The following is a 16594-nucleotide window of genomic DNA, read 5'->3' as shown; positions in this document are numbered from 1 at the left end:
CTTGTTTCATTACCTCCTCGCTTCTTTTTTTGTCCTTTGTATTCTGTAGCAATTTGTTAGATCTGAAAATAAAGATAACTTGCGTCGTCACGGATGTCGATTTATAGGTTTTAGGGAGTGCAGAATTCGAAAACGATGATCATTTTATAATCCAAGATGGTGGCTACGTATTTTGTCATAAAAGTCGTCATGAATATCGTTTTATAGGCTTTAGGAAGTGCCGATTTCGAAAATGATGACCAGTTTGGAATCCAAGATGTGTGCCGTGCACTTTGTCATAAAAGTCGTCATGGATATCGTTTTATAGGTTTTAGGGAGTGCAGAATTCGAAAATGATGACCATTTTGGATTCCAAGATGTCTGCCGTGCACTTTGTCATATAAGCCGTCATAGATGTTGATTTATAGGTGTTAGGAAGAGCAGATTTCGAAAATGATGACTATGACCAACAAAACGACATCCATGTCGACTTTTAACATAGTGCATGGCCGCCATCTTGGATTCCAAAATAGTTATTATTTTCGAAATCTGCGCTCCCTAAAACCTATAAAACGACAGCCATGACGACTTTTATGACATACTGCATGGCCGCCATTTTGGATTCCAAAATGGTCATCATTTTCGAAATCAGGGCCCCCTAAAACCTATAAAACGACACCCATGACAACTTTTATGACATAGTGCATGGCCGCCATTCTGGATTACAAAATGGTCATCATTTTCGAAAGCGGGCCCCCTAAAACCTATAAAACGACATCCATGATGACTTTTATGACATAGTGCATGGCCGCCATTTTGGATTCCAAAATGGTCATCATTTTCAAAATTGGGGCCCCCTAAAACCTATAAAACGACATCCATGACGACTTTTATGACATAGTGCATGGCCGCCATCTTGGAATCCAAAATGGTCATCATTTTTGAAATCTGCGCCTCCTAAAACCTACAAAACGACACCCATGAAGACTTTTATGGCATAGTGCATGGCCGCCATTTTGGATTCATCATTTTCAAAATTGGTGCCCCCCAAAACCTATAAAACGACATCCATGACGACTTTTATGACATAGTGCATGGCCGCCATTTTGGATTCCAAAATGGTCATCATTTTCGAAATCTGCGACCCCCAAAACCTATAAAACGACACCCATGACGACTTTTATGACATAGTGCATGGCCGCCATTCTGGAATCCAAAATGGTCATCGTTTTCTAAATCTGCGCCCCCCAAAACCTATAAAACGACACCCATGACGACTTTTATGACATAGTGCATGGCCGCCATTTTGGATTTCAAAATGGTCATCATTTTTAAATCGGGGCCCCCTAAAACCTATAAAATGACATCCATGACGACTTTTATGACATAGTGCATGGCCGCCATCTTGGAATCCAAAATGGTCACCATTTTTGAAATTTGTGCCTCCTAAAACCTATAAAACGACACCCATGACGACTTTTATGACATAGTGCATGGCCGCCATTTTGGATTCCAAAATGGTCATCATTTTCAAAATTGGGGCCCTTTAAAACGTATAAAACGACATCCATGACGACTTTTATGACACAGTGCATGGCCGCCATTTTGGATTCCAAAATTAAATTCTATGTTAGGTCGACTAAACTAATCGTGATTAAAATTTGAGGATTAACGTTTTTTATTCCATTAATTAGTCGAATAAACAGTTAATCTATTAAGTCCCATCTTTGACCACGGCATTTTTACACTTTGAGAATATCTGAAAACAAATGAACACAAGGAGCCATTTTGCAAATCCAGTAACTTTGTTATTACTTTTGACAGCGCGTGTCATGTGTCTACACAGAGTCGACACAAAGTCGAAACATTTGCGACTACTTTGTTACTGCAATATTTTTCAGCCTTAAACCATATTTATACATCATAATTAACAAGTTTCGTAGTATGTAAAGCGTTATTTCTCTTATTTAAGTATAGTATACGCATCGAAGTACTAAAAATCCATCAAATAATATATTTATGAACACAGGCACTGAGAAGTAAACAATTTCATTTCCGGCTAAACTAAAACAATGTGGTGGCGCGTTGATTATATTACACTTAGTTTATCAAATTACTCGAGCAGTTTAATTCCCCATAATAATTTAAGTCCTATTGTAATATAAATGCAAACAATATATAATTACGTCTTGTAATCCGTTTTAGAGATGGCGTATTAATGTCACTTATTTTTATTTAACTACTTTTCCATCTGACAGTTTCCATTTGACAGGAACAAAATGAACGAATGAACGAATGATTTTGGCATAAAGTAGTCGCAAACTAGTAACAATGTGTGCACACGGCGACCACACTTTACGTCACTTTGTGTCATGTGTCGACCCTTCCCCATTTCTGGTAACTGTGTCGACACGGCGACGACTCTGCGACTGGAATTGTGACCGAAACAGACGGTGTCGACACAAGATGTGTCTACACCGCGTCGTAACGGCGACTGGAAATGGTTGTATGGGCACCCTCAGTCTCTACTATCTGGGTTCTATTAATCCAACTACAAAATGCAACTGTGACAAAATAAACCTTAATTCCGTGGCCCGAAGGTTCTTTTTACAACAACTGCCGCTTGATTCGCCATGCCAACTCGATTTCACTGCTAGTATAAACCAAAAATAAACCTTAATTCGGTGCTCTGAAGGTTCTGTTTACAACAACTGCCGCTTGACTCGCCGTCTCAACTCGACGGAACCGCGGCCCGTGACCTTGTCGCGAACCACGCGAACCGTCGAGTCGAGACAACTCGAATCAGCGGCCGAATCAATTCGAATGATTCGAATTGAAAAAAAGTGGAATCGTCACATCGCTGGTACAGTCTTCAACGCACAGAGGTCATTCTGGTCATTGACCCCACGCGCCGTCGCAACAACGCTAAGGTTGACTACACATAGAAAGGTTCCACAAAAAAATGGAGTCAAGGCAAAATAGTTATTTACGATACAAGTGCGGAATAGAGGAATTCGCACGTGTATCGTACAACGTTTTACAGTACATATATATAGCGTTTTGAACTTTTGACATACGCACGAAAAGTGCTATTTTACGCACTAGTGCGGGAAAATAGGACCATATTTATGTACCCACTGTAAATATATTTTTAGACTTGGCAAATAGCTGTCAAAAGGCTTTTAAATTTTTTTAGAGCTTTTATACTATGCAGTTATTTGTATCTGTACTTTTTTACATGATTATTTATTTTTACTATCTTAGGATCTGCAAATACAAACAAAAAGTATGATTAGTGCATTAATTTATTTCAATCGTATAAACTTCACATTCAAGCTACAACAGCATGTTTATAACAATGGTAATTACTAATTATACAATAACTTTTGTAATTGAATCCCTAAAAAAACATCCTGTATAAAACATGCCAAATTACATACAGGTAACATCGGAAACGAATTATACAAGATTAAATAACACTTTCTTAATGTATTATATTATAACAGCTAAATCTGAACTAAGTTAGAGAAAAGTGATCAAATATTGGAAGAAAATTAGCGTGAAATTTATTAATAAAATAACAAATAAACTATACCTAATAAAAAAACGGTTCCCTTCTTATTCTATCACAGAGACTAAGGGCGTCCGCTATCCGAGGGCCTACTGCGAACCACGTTCGACGTGTTGCCTCTCTGTCGCACTTATAAATTCATACGTAAGTGTGATTGGGAGGCAACACGTCGGACGTGGTTCGCGGTAGGCCCCCAGTTGTTGCTACTATTTTTCGTTAACCAGCTAGCGTGCACCGTACACCCTAAAGATCTTTCGAGCGTCACGAACTAAGACAAAGGCGACGTTTTGCATTATATATTTGTATACGTTGTATGGGTTCTTAACTTCCTGAGCCCCCCTTGTCATTATTGCAGTTTTGAATTTGGAACCTTCTTGTGTTCCTTCAAAATTCGATTTCGATTAAATCCTTTATAAGGGACTCAGGTGGTTAAACCTTAAAAATAATCAGTTACCAATTTATTTGTAGGTTGAAATACAGAAAGTAATGTGAAGTTAGTTCTGCCAATAAGTAAATAAATACACTTTATAATAAAAATTATTGTAAATATTCGAAAATGCACAACTTTAAACGCTAAGCGATTCTCTAAAAACTTATTATGTACAAAATACAAGGCAATAGCAGACTTCACGCTCCATGCCATCTAGCGAGTCCTTTATAAGTAAGTTTCGTATCTGAAAAAAGAAAAGTACTTAATACTACACGTTCTGTAGAGGAACTAAAAGCGGCTGTCGCACTCGAAATAAAAAAGACAACTTTTGTGGGCTTCAATTTTCGTACTAAAAATTTTAAGAAAGGCAAATAAAAAGAACGATAATACCACTACTGACATTCTCAAGGGTCGGCAACGCTTAAGTGGCTCCTGTGGTGTTGCTTCTGTCCATGGGTGACGATGACCGCTTCCCATCAGGCGGCTCGTCTGCTCGTTTGCTGACATCACATAAAAAAAAGAAAAAATCTCCTTACCACTAAGATCGCAGCGCCTCGAGTCTTGTCTGCATCTCGTCCAATTCCGCCTCGTCGGGCACGGGCTCCGCCTCGCGGCTCGTGGACGGCGCCCCGACGGCCGTGGGCGGCGCCGGCGCTTCCCCCAGTTTACCCTGCGTGAGCTCCCATAGCACCTGAAACAAAAATTACATAAAGAAAAAAAATATTAACAGAAGTTATTCGCTCAAAATTTAGGTACTTTTTTCTCGCTGCTGGCGTATTTCTGTTTGGCTCTATGGTTGACTGAATACGAGTACCTAGACTCTAGAAACATTATTAAGTCCACTTGCTGTACTTTTCTTATATGCAAAAAAGTTTCAAATAAATAATTATAGACATCAGGAACAGATGTGTGTCCGGAGACACCTCTGGGAATAATTCCCACCATAAATTGACAGATTACGCCAAACAGATCTGATGTAAAGATCTGTACATAAATCCCTACCTTATTGGTTTACAGCAAGATACATTACCTCAGCTATCAGACCAAAATAAACCTTAATCAAAAGGCCAAAAAGTTCTTTATCTATCTCTCCCTCTCCTGCAGGATTTGGCTATCTCAGATAGATAAGACATAACAAAATAAACCTTAATAATGAAGCAATAAGGTCCACAAACCTTGTCGACCTCACTCTGCGCCGCCTCCTCCATCTCCTCCTCATCCTCCACCGCAGACATGGTCTCATCCAGCATCTCCTCGATGATGCCGGCCTTCATTATCTCTTTACTCATCTCCTGCATGATGTTGGCTATCTCTGGTAGATAGACATAGCAAAATAAACCTTAATGATAAAGTAATAAGGTCCACAAACCTTGTCGACCTCACTCTGCGCCGCCTCCTCCACCTCATCCTCATCCTCCACCGCAGACATGGTCTCATCCAGCATCTCCTCGATGATGCCGGCCTTCATCATCTCTTTACTCATCTCCTGCATGATGTTGGCTATCTCTGGTAGATAGACATAGCAAAATAAACCTTAATGATAAAGTAATAAGGTCCACAAACCTTGTCGACCTCACTCTGCGCCGCCTCCTCCACCTCATCCTCATCCTCCACCGCAGACATGGTCTCATCCAGCATCTCCTCGATGATGCCGGCCTTCATCATCTCTTTACTCATCTCCTGCATGATGTTGGCTATCTCTGGTAGATAGACATAACAAAATAAACCTTAATAATAAAGCAATAAGGTCCACAAACCTTGTCGACCTCACTCTGCGCTGCCTCCTCCATCTCCTCCTCATCCTCCACCGCAGACATGGTCTCATCCAGCATCTCAATGATGCCGGCCTTCATCATCTCTTTACTCATCTGTTGCATGGTGTTGGCTATCTCAGATAGATAGACATAACAAAATAAACCTTAATAATAAAGCAATAAGGTCCACAAACCTTGTCGACCTCACTCTGCGCCGCCTCCTCCATCTCCTCCTCATCCTCCACCGCAGACATGGTCTCATCCAGCATCTCCTCGATGATGCCGGCCTTCATCATCTCTTTACTCATCTCCTGCATGATGTTGGCTATCTCTGGTAGACGGATGAGGGCTTGCATTGCTTGCATTACCTGTACAGTTATTTGTTGTATAACATAGATTTAATAACACCAAAAATCCTACCGAGGGACACCTTGCGGCAAAATAAAGTAAAGTGGGGTGAACGCGACCAAAATCAGATTGATAGGTATCGTGAATATTGTAATAATAGGTTAAGAGAGCTCGATTTTAACCAATGTTTTTGCGACTGCGCAGATAAGTTGTGTACAGATAAGAGTCATTGTTTACTACTGGATGGCATGTACAAGGAAATTATCGATACGCTTTCAATGGGCGCTGCTGTGCTAACGTATGTCAATAAACTTAGTGTAAAAAGAAAAAAATATATAACCGGCTGGAATAGGTACGTGCGAGAGGCGCATGGCGAGGCTCGTTTATGGTTTCACACTTGGATGCGATATGGCAAACCGAAATCTGGTTTCTTTTATAACCGTATGTGTGAAACCAGAAAAATATTTAAATCAAAACTTAAATGGTGCCAGGATAACGCGGAAAAGATTAAAATGGATATTATTGCGCAACACCATTCAAGTAAAAAGTTTGGCAAGTTCTGGAAAAACACAAACCGATTAAACCATAAGGCGGGTCTCCCTGTGAGCGTGGAGGGGATACATGAGCCCGTTGAAATTGCTAACTTGTTCCAAAGACATTTTAAATTAGAGTCGCCATTGGGCCCTGCGTCGTCGGTGTCCGGGGCTAGTTCGGATGTCCACCTGAAGTGTAGTACCAGCTTTACAGATAGCGATGTGTGGAGTGTTATTAAAGGTTTAGATGGAGGAAAATCCCCAGGGCATGACGATCTTAGCGTCGAACACTTACGACATGCGGGTATCCATCTGCCCAGGTCTCTGGCAATGTTTTACACGTTATGTCTGCGTCACTCGTACCTGCCGGAAAACCTGATGCGTACGATTGTAGTGCCAATAATTAAAGACAGAACGGGTGATTCCTCTAGCTTATCTAATTACAGACCAATATCGCTAGCCTCTATCATGGCTAAGGTACTGGACGGCCTGATTGATCGGCAAATGGAGAAGCACTTGTCACTTAACGATGCGCAATTTGGGTTCCGACCTGGTTTGTCTACGGAGAGTGCTATCCTTTGCCTTAAACAGACTGCAGTATTATACGACCAGAAAAACCCCTGTATTTGCGGCTTTTTTAGACCTCTCTAAAGCATTTGATCTGGTATCGTACGATTTGTTATGGGATAAGTTAAGGAAGGAAACAACCCTGGCTCCTGAATGCATATTGTTATTACAGTACTGGTATAACCACCAAAAAAAACCAAGTCAGGTGGGGAAGCGTGGTCTCGGGGGAGTATAGGTTGGGGTGTGGGGTGAGGCAGGGAGGTCTGACCTCTCCCAGACTTTTCAACCTTTACATGAACCAGCTGATTGAGGAGCTTAGTAGCACCAGAGTCGGTTGTCATGTAGGAGGAGTGTGTATAAATAACCTAAGTTACGCTGACGATATGGTGCTGCTAAGCCCTTCAATCAGGGCGCTGCAAAGGCTAATATCAATATGTCAAGGCTATGCGGAAACGCATGGCCTAAAATACAATGCAAAAAAAAGTGAGCTAATGGTTTTCAAGCCCAGATATAAAACCTACACCAGTTTGCCGGATGTATCTCTATATGGCACACTCTGCTTAGGGTAAGTAAGTTTAAGTATTTAGGTCATTGGGTTACCGAAGATCTTAGCGATAACTGTGATATAGAGAGGGAACGTAGGTCGCTGGCCGTGCGGTGCAATATGCTTACCCGCAGGTTTGCACGTTGCACACATGCAGTTAAAGTGACGCTTTTCAAAGCTTACTGCCAGTCTTTCTACAGTTGCAGCCTGTGGGGTAGCTATACGCAGCGGGCGTACAGCGACCTACGAGTGCAATACAACAACGCTTTCAGGATGCTGATGGGGCTGCCTCGTCACTGTAGCGCCTCCGGGATGTTTGAGGAGGCGCAAGTCGACGGCTTTGCGGCTATCATGCGGAAGCGGTGCGCCTCTTTACTTAGCCGCTGGCGGGGCAGCGCTAACAGTATCATGATAGCGTTGTTGGATAGGTGGGACTCCCCCCTGCTGCAGCAGTGGTCAAAACTCCACACTGTAGTGAATAAGTAGTTAAGTACTTAGGTTAAGATTACATTGTAATTCTACTAACACTATTTTATAAGTTAATTTTTAAATGTTTGTAACTAACAACTATGGATTTATATCCGAAATAAAATGATTTTATATTTATAATAAATTATAAAAACAATGGGATGACAGTTATTTTATTATATTTTAAAGAATTTATGGTATATTATGGTTTTTGTTCATTGTAAAGTTTTAGAAAAATCAATATTTATATAAAAGCCTTCATCATGATTGAGAAAAATTTATTACCAAATATATTAATTGCAATAGTTTGCAAATGTTTTGACTTTAGTAAGTGATGTAGCCATTTTTGTTCAAATACCAAAACCAGGTGAACTGCTGGCAGTGGACATAAGGGGAAAACTTTGTTTGTTACATAGTTTGTAAATACTTGAAAGATTATTGCAACAAAAAATGCTTACCTCAGTGGACTTTTGCAATGACCCCGCAACTCTTAAAGTAGCTGCAACAAATTGAAAATTACGGTGCATTCCCATTTGTCCACACCAGGTACAAATGGGAATCCCCCGCCTCATGTATGGCAACAGTCACATGGGGTGGGGTGGGGACAAATGGAAATACACCAAAAATAACTTTTAAACCAATAAATGATCAAGAGACGGTTGGACAATATTTAAAGTTACTATTAAAGTATACAATACAAATAATGAGAGCTTGGCAAGCGCCCCAGGGAGAAAGGGAATGACCCCTGTTCTGAGTCATGGCTTGTCCAACAGGTCTCTATCACCTTACAGCGGGGTAACGCTGCTAGTGTGATGGGGACCTTTGGGTTTTAGTTTCTTAAGTTTTGTAGGTAGTTAGTAGAATATATTGTAATTACTTAATTGATGAAATAAAAAACAATACAATGATAGTTGAATTACCTAACTGGTTCTTCATCTGCATTTGTACTGAGTTCAAATGTGCTTTGCTAGTGTATATTTTACTGATGGCCTTCCGTGACCGTATGATTTCCTTCGCCAATATTGTGCACACCTGCTTATCGTTTTTTGTGGCTGCCTCCTTTAACGAACGTTTTATCTTTTCCTCTTCGCGCTGTATTGCTGGAAAACAAAATTGTATTACCGCAAACACAATGTCTTTACTTACTTCATTAAGTGAACAAACAAATACGAGATGCTTTAGTGCCTTAAAGATTAGTCATACCTCGGATTTGTCTATCCAAATTGTATCCTTCTTTGCGTAGTTTGTGTGACCACTCGTTTACCTGAAATTAAATAGCTTATATACATTCTTTATCGATTTGAGGGTTTGTGGATGTTAATTATGGGATAACGCACCATTTCTTTTGGATTTCGATCATTAGATTTGCCAAAGAGACCCATTTTGTTGGTAAATTAAGGAAATTTCGACACAAGTATCATTGACCAATTTGTTTTGACAGATTCTGAATGTGACACTTGCCAAGCCGATGACCTCATCTGCGTACTCTGATGATGAAAAGGAACGTAAAAGATACAACAATGTTGTATCTAGATTTTATGTGGGTAATAGTTTCATTATTTATACAAAATAACGATATTAAAAGAACATAAATCAATTATTTTGTTCGCCTAAGTTTAATCGAAATTGATTAATTTATAGCATCTGAGATATACAGCAGGATATTTGCGTCAATCGTAGCGTATACGTCACAAATTTGCCAGTTACACTGTTGCCATTTTTTGAAATTACCCTAAAACTAAGCTTAAAGCTGTCTTATACCGTTATGTAAAAACGTTATGTACACTGACAAGAAATTGAACTAGCTAATATAAATCTTGAATGTAGTTCGTGAAATAAACTAGACTACTTTTGTTAAAATTGTTTATAAAACCACTGGATGCGAAAAGCAGTATATTAATTAATAACAAGTATAACAACATAACAAAATCCTTTACTGAGGAGATCGTTACTCAATACACTGGTATTATTACTCAGGACTGCGGGTTTGCGGCATTTCTGTTTACTGTGAATTTATTATTTATTGTGAATGAACACATAAAAATTACTCCGTAAACTCTGTAAGTGCTGTTTGCCTGCGATTAATCACTGTAATAATACAGTGAAATCCAGGTCGTCTAACCGGGGAGCCTAATATTAGGTAAGTACTTGATTAATATCTCTATTCTTTGTATTAAAGTCGTTGCATTATAGCTTGCAAGACACGACAGTTCTGATGTAGCAAGTCTTTTTATAGACATTCTAAATTTGTATAAATTCGGGGACTCTTCATCTCATTCATCAAAAATCTTAAGAATCTGTAAATTTTACTTCATTTTGGTACTTTATTTGAATTCAAACAACTTATGTCATACTAAACTTATCAGTTTTATCTTTTACTAAGCGTGAATGCCGGTGCTCGATATGTGCTAAATACTCACATAGACATAATACTACTTTTAATAATATTGCGTAATTAGACAAGCGTAATTTAATTGATAGCAGTTCGTTACATGCAGGTGTTAACTTAACCTATAAAAAATAAATATTTCGTCATTTTTAAATATATTTTCACTTAGAATTGCACAACAAATGTGGCTTGTTTCATAAAAGCCTGTTGAGTAAGACTGAAAAGTCTGCAGCAATTTTGATAGCCCACGCAGTGCAAGTGTTATTTTAAATGTCAACTTCTTGACAACCAGTCTGGCCTAGTGGGTAGTGACCCTGCCTGCGAAGCCGATGGTCCTGGGTTCGAATCCCAGTAAGGGCATTTATTTGTGTGATGACACAGATATTTGTTCCTGAGTTATGGTTGTTTTCTATGTATTTAAGTACATATTTATATATCATATATATCGTTGTCTGAGTACCCACAACACAAGCCTTCTTGAGCTTACTGTGGGACTTAGTCAATCTGTGTAAGAATTTATTATTATTATTCATTTATTTATTTTTCTTCTTAGGCTAGGTCATTTATAACATGAATATAAAAGTAAAATACAAAAACACATAAAAAACAACATTATTATTATTTGTATCTCCGTTTTAAAACTCTCGGGTCTTTCGAGCCCGGTCATTTATTATTATTATTATTGTGTAAGCAGGCAGGCAGTTGTGACAACTGATATTGCCTGTATCCAGTAATCATTAATAGTTATCGTTGACAAGTAGATGTATTGATGTGTCTGTCTAATTTATTTTTAAATTGGTTCACATTTTGTGCTGAAACCACATCTTCGGGGAGTTTGTTCCAAGCCCTCACTACTCGGTTGCTCAGAAAGTGTTTGTATGGGTTACTGTGGGACCTATGCCTTTCTAACTTTAAGTGATGACCTCTCAGACGGGTGTTGTTGTTGCGCTTGAACATCTCATGAAAATCCTTGAGGTCATAGTGCCCAGACAGTATTTTGTATGTTTCTATTAGGTCTCCACGTTCTCTGCGGTGCTTAAGAGTAGTGAGCTTCAGTTCCTTCAATCTCTCCTCATACGGCTTGTTCTTAAGTTGCCTTGGTAGTTTTGTGAAACTCCGTTGAACCTTCTCCAGCATATCTATGTCCTTGGCAAAGTAAGGACTCCAGGCTTGAAAAGCATATTCCAGTATGGGTCTGACATAGGTTTTGTAAATTTTTAACATCATTTCTGGTGTCAAGGTTTTGAAAGCTTTTCTAATGAGGTAAATCAGGCTTCTGGCTTTCTTTACCATTGTAGAGATGTGCTCTTCCCACTTTAGATCCTCTGAGATCTTAACGCCTAGGTCAGTTTGTGTTTTTACAGCCGTTAGTGGAGTGCCATCCAAGTTGTAAGTTAGGCGGGGGTTCCGATTTCCTATGTGAAGTATAGTACATTTGGCAGAATTCAGATTGATTAGCCATTCTTTAGACCAGCTTGCTAATGCATTCAGATCATCTTGTAGATGGCTGTAATCTACGAGTGGGTTAGCAAATAACTTGGTGTCATCCGCAAAAGTACTAATACTGCATTTTAGGCGACGCGGCAGGTCAACTGTATATAGTATGTAAAGCACGGGGCCCAAAACTGAACCCTGTGGTACTCCACTGTGTATCTCTCGTTGCCGTGACTTGGTTTCACCAACTCTAACTTTAAAGGTTCTATACTGTAGGAAGGCCCTTATCCATAATAATAGTTTCCCACGGATTCCCAAATGTTCCAATTTGTGAAGTAGCCTCTTTGTGGGAACTTTGTCGAAGGCTTTTTCATAGTCAAGGTAAATGACATCAGTAGGGTCTCTCTTGTTAAAACTTTTACTCCAGGCAGAGAGGCAAGACAGCAAGTTAGAGACTGTGGAACGATGCGGGCAGAAACCATGCTGTTGGTCACCTATCACACAGTGCAGAGCAAGAAATTCTCTTATGTGTTTTACTAGAATTTTCTCCATAGCTTTGCATGCTACGCTAGTGAGGCTTATCGGCCTGTAGTTAGATGGTTCAAGCTTATCTCCTTTCTTGAATATTGGTGTCACGGTGGCTGTTTTCCATTGCTTAGGTAACGTGCCCGTATCATATGATGCCTGCATTATCTTGGCTAAAGGGCTGACCAAGGTATCGCACTTTTTCCTATAATACGAATTTCCTATAATAAAATAAAAAAAACTATGAAATTATGTTATATTAAATGCACTGCGTGGGCTATCAAAATCGCTACAGACTTTTCTTGATCTAACTCTACAAACAGAAGTATTTTTCTAATATGAGATGTTAAGAAAAGACTTTCCACATTTATTACATGTAAAAAAACATCATCATCATCATCTCAGCCATAAGACGTCCACTGCTGAACATAGGCCTCCCCCTTGGACCTCCATTCGTACCGGTTGGAAGCCACCCGCATCCAGCGTCTTCCGGCGGCTTTAACAAGGTCGTCCGTCCATCTTGTGGGTGGACGTCCTACGCTGCGTTTGCTAGTCCGTGGTCTCCACTCGAGCACTTTTCGACCCCATCGGCCATCTTCTCTGCGCGCAATGTGGCCTGCCCATTGCCACTTCAGCTTGCTAATCCGGTGAGCTATGTCGGTGACTTTAGTTCGTCTACGGATCTCCTCATTTCTGATTCGATCACGCAGAGAAACTCCGAGCATAGCCCTCTCCATAGCTCGTTGAGCGACTTTGAATTTTGAGATGAGGCCGATAGTGAAAGACCACGTTTCGGAGCCGTAAGTCATCGCTGGTAACACACATTGATTAAAGACTTTCGTCTTGAGGCACTGAGGTATGTCGGACGAAAAGACATTACGTAGTTTCCCGAACGCTGCCCAACCGAGTTGGATTCGGCGGTTGACCTCCTTCTCGAAGTTGGACCTACCTAATTGGGTAAAAAAACATGCTCCGATGGATCTTAGGACTTGAAATAACACAGTTATTTATTTTATTTCAAGTCCTTTGTTTTCCCCCACAAAAAGTAATTGAGTTATTGTGTTAAGGATCTTTGACCTGCACTCAGGTCACAGATCATATAATACTAGTACAGATACCCAATCCCATACTAAAAACGCGCACCGTCCTAAGTTTCTTATACTTGTAGCTAATTTTTTAGTTCACAGCCACGAACTAGATGGCGCGCGGAGCCACACGGAGCTAAAAAACTCTTACGATTAACATGCGTTGAAATTGCGTTGAAATAGCCTTCTTGCGACATCTGTTGTAGCTTTGACGCATTAAACCTACGCGTCACATTTACTTTTAAGGTTTATTATCACTAGATGGCGTTTCTGATATCGGCGACATAATTAAAATTTATTTACATATTAAGTCAATTTACGATAATGAAATCAATTTGACTTTTTTGTTACTTTTTTTGTATTATTAAATTGAAGTTTGATCAGGTACTTTAGTAAGGCGTCAAAGTATCGTTACGAAACACAGAGGGGCTACCGCGAAAACCGAAATTCGCAAATTGCGGGGATCTTTCTCTTTTACTCCAAAGAAGGCGTAATTAGAGTGACAGAGAAAAATGCCTGCAATTTGCGAACTTCGATTTTCGCGGTTATAGGCCTGGTCATGTTCTCATCGCTTAGGTACCTTGCTTCGACGCAAGGCCCCAACGTTGTCTGTTCTCTTTGACGGCACAGCAACTAGTATCAATTCCCTATCCTCGCTCTTTTAAAAATGCTGTTTGTCAAAAAATGACAACCATACTGTTGACAAGATGGACTTCAAATCAAGGTGTTACCGTTTTAGGTGGTGTCAAGTTGTGTATGTGTGCGTAAAAATGTATATAATAATAATTTAGCCTATATACGTCCCACTGCTGGGCACAGGCCTCCTCTCACTCGCAAGAAGGCTTGGGCTATAGTCCCCACGCTGGCCCAATGCGGATTGGGGACTTCACATACACCTTTGAATTTCTTCGCGGATGTATGCAGGTTTCCTCACGATGTTTTCCTTCACCGAAAAGCAAGTTGTAAATATCAAATGATATTTCGTACATAAGTTCCGAAAAACTCATTGGTACGAGCCAGGATTTGAACCCGCGACCTCCGGATTGAAAGTCGGACGTCATATCCACTCGGCCACCACCGCTTCACGTATATGTGTGCTCTTTTAGGGATGTGAAATGTCGATTTTAATCATGTTATATATTGATAAACGCTACACAGCGGAACGAAATAGCGATTAATTGAAGCTTCAATAAGTATCTTCGTAAAACATAAACAGCAAGATGGATTCACATTGTTAATCGTCATAGAAGGTAGCATCCTATAGAAGTAGTATACGCGTGCCTCCGTGAGGGACTAAACCATAGATATAATATATACTTACGATTACGTCTAAGCGAGCTGTCACTTTTACCACTTTTGTTTAGTATACGATTAACAATGTAACTCCACCTTGCTGTAGCCATGTCGATAAAGTCATATCGATAAACTATCGACATATCTTGCAATTTTAATTTTACTTCAAAGGTTTAACGATACCTAAAATGAACAAAAACGCTTTTATTCTTTATTGTGGTTATCAGATCACAATTTTATCTTCACGCCCCAGCAGGGAAGGGAAAGTTCAGATATTTAGTTAAATACATAAATACCTACTAAAATATGTGTCCCACAATAATTGAATTGTTTTATTATATTATATATTATCCATTAGCATTTCAATTATGTTTATGTTTAACGAAGATATCGAAGCTTCAATTAATAGCTATTTCGTTCCGCTGTGTAGCGTTTATCGATATATAACATGATTAAAATCGACTTTTCACATCCCTAAAAGAGCACACATACATGTTTTTACGCACACCTACACAGCCTGGATGAACCAAAAAAGGCAACACTTTGATTAGAAGTTCATCTTGTCAACAGTATGGTTGTCCTTTTTTGACAAATGGCATTTTTATAAGAGCGAGGAGAGAGAAGTGATACTAGTTGCTGCGCCGTCAATAAGCGCTATGATTTATTTTAATAATAATATTCTTGGCGCTATGCGATCATATAGTGCGTCAAGCAAATCTTGTCAGTAGCAATGTAAAGCAAACTAAAGTAGGGCAACACTCAAAGAGTAGTATTGCGCTAAGAAAAACAGCAATGTACAATTTACATCGAACCAAAACTTTTTTTTCCGCTAAGCGCGCCCTATTAAGTACGTACGTCAATTCAAATTGTCACTCGCGGATTTCTGTATTGAAAATGTTTGAAATTGTTATTAATAGATATAGACGGACAATTTAAAAGCGGTGTGTGATGTTGATAAAAATATTAACTAATTTGAAGATATCAATATAAAATTAAAAGTGGATTATGCCGTTAAACAAGAATATATGAATAAAAACATTGTTTCAGCAGGTAGATGTCCTACTGGATTTCAATATTGTATTAGATTTTTCAGTTGGCCCTGTAGGCATTGTAGGCACCTTAGCTTTGATTAACCATAATCTTATTTAATATATTCGTATTTAACAGCAGAAATATCTCTTGAAATAGAATCGATTCAGAATGTAAACAAAGATGAAGGCTGTCATTCGCGGTCCACATTCCACAGATAAAACACAGATGACACGTGATTTTCGAATTATTCGAACACAGTGTTGCTAACCCGCGATTTTTCAAATTTGCCGCCGTTTGCTACTGACAAGATTTGCTTGACCCAGTATAGATTAGGAATCCTCTAGACCGAGTTTAGAGCAATTATTTCATGAAACCGATGATGCCAAAAATGCGGAGGTGCGCGGGACGAGGTGAGCGAAGTCCCGTGCCGTGATTGTTCCGTTCCTACACGGACGTCACACAAAGACACTTTCGACTCGAACATGGAGTAAAACTACCGTATGCATGGCAGAGGGGGTAGCGCGACTATGCTCAGTCTGTAGGATGTTTTGTCTGTGTATGCGATGCATTGCTTGCTGTGCACGTGGCCTTGAGAGGCCCAAGGTTGCGCCGATACGAAAGATTTGATACTTACGTTACGTT

General features: G+C 39.6%; 1 protein-coding gene across 1 annotated transcript; it reads right to left on the bottom strand.

Annotated features, from left to right (window-relative positions):
- Positions 1–3266: 3266 nt before the first annotated feature.
- Positions 3267–9654, bottom strand: LOC134675279 (charged multivesicular body protein 3). The gene is made up of 7 exons (XM_063533500.1): positions 9532–9654; positions 9398–9458; positions 9115–9294; positions 8653–8693; positions 5929–6102; positions 4517–4671; positions 3267–4224 (listed from the first exon to the last, which is right to left on the bottom strand). Exons 1-6 carry the CDS (start codon positions 9574–9576, stop codon positions 4519–4521), a joined length of 654 nt encoding a protein of 217 aa, XP_063389570.1. The 5' UTR covers positions 9577–9654; the 3' UTR covers positions 3267–4224; positions 4517–4518.
- Positions 9655–16594: the final 6940 nt, after the last annotated feature.

This window comes from Cydia fagiglandana, chromosome 21 (genome assembly GCF_963556715.1).
Source record: "Cydia fagiglandana chromosome 21, ilCydFagi1.1, whole genome shotgun sequence".
Classification (NCBI taxonomy): Eukaryota; Metazoa; Arthropoda; class Insecta; order Lepidoptera; family Tortricidae; genus Cydia; species Cydia fagiglandana.
The sequence above is the reverse complement of the archived record's forward strand: the minus strand, read 5'-3'. Positions and strand labels throughout refer to the sequence as shown.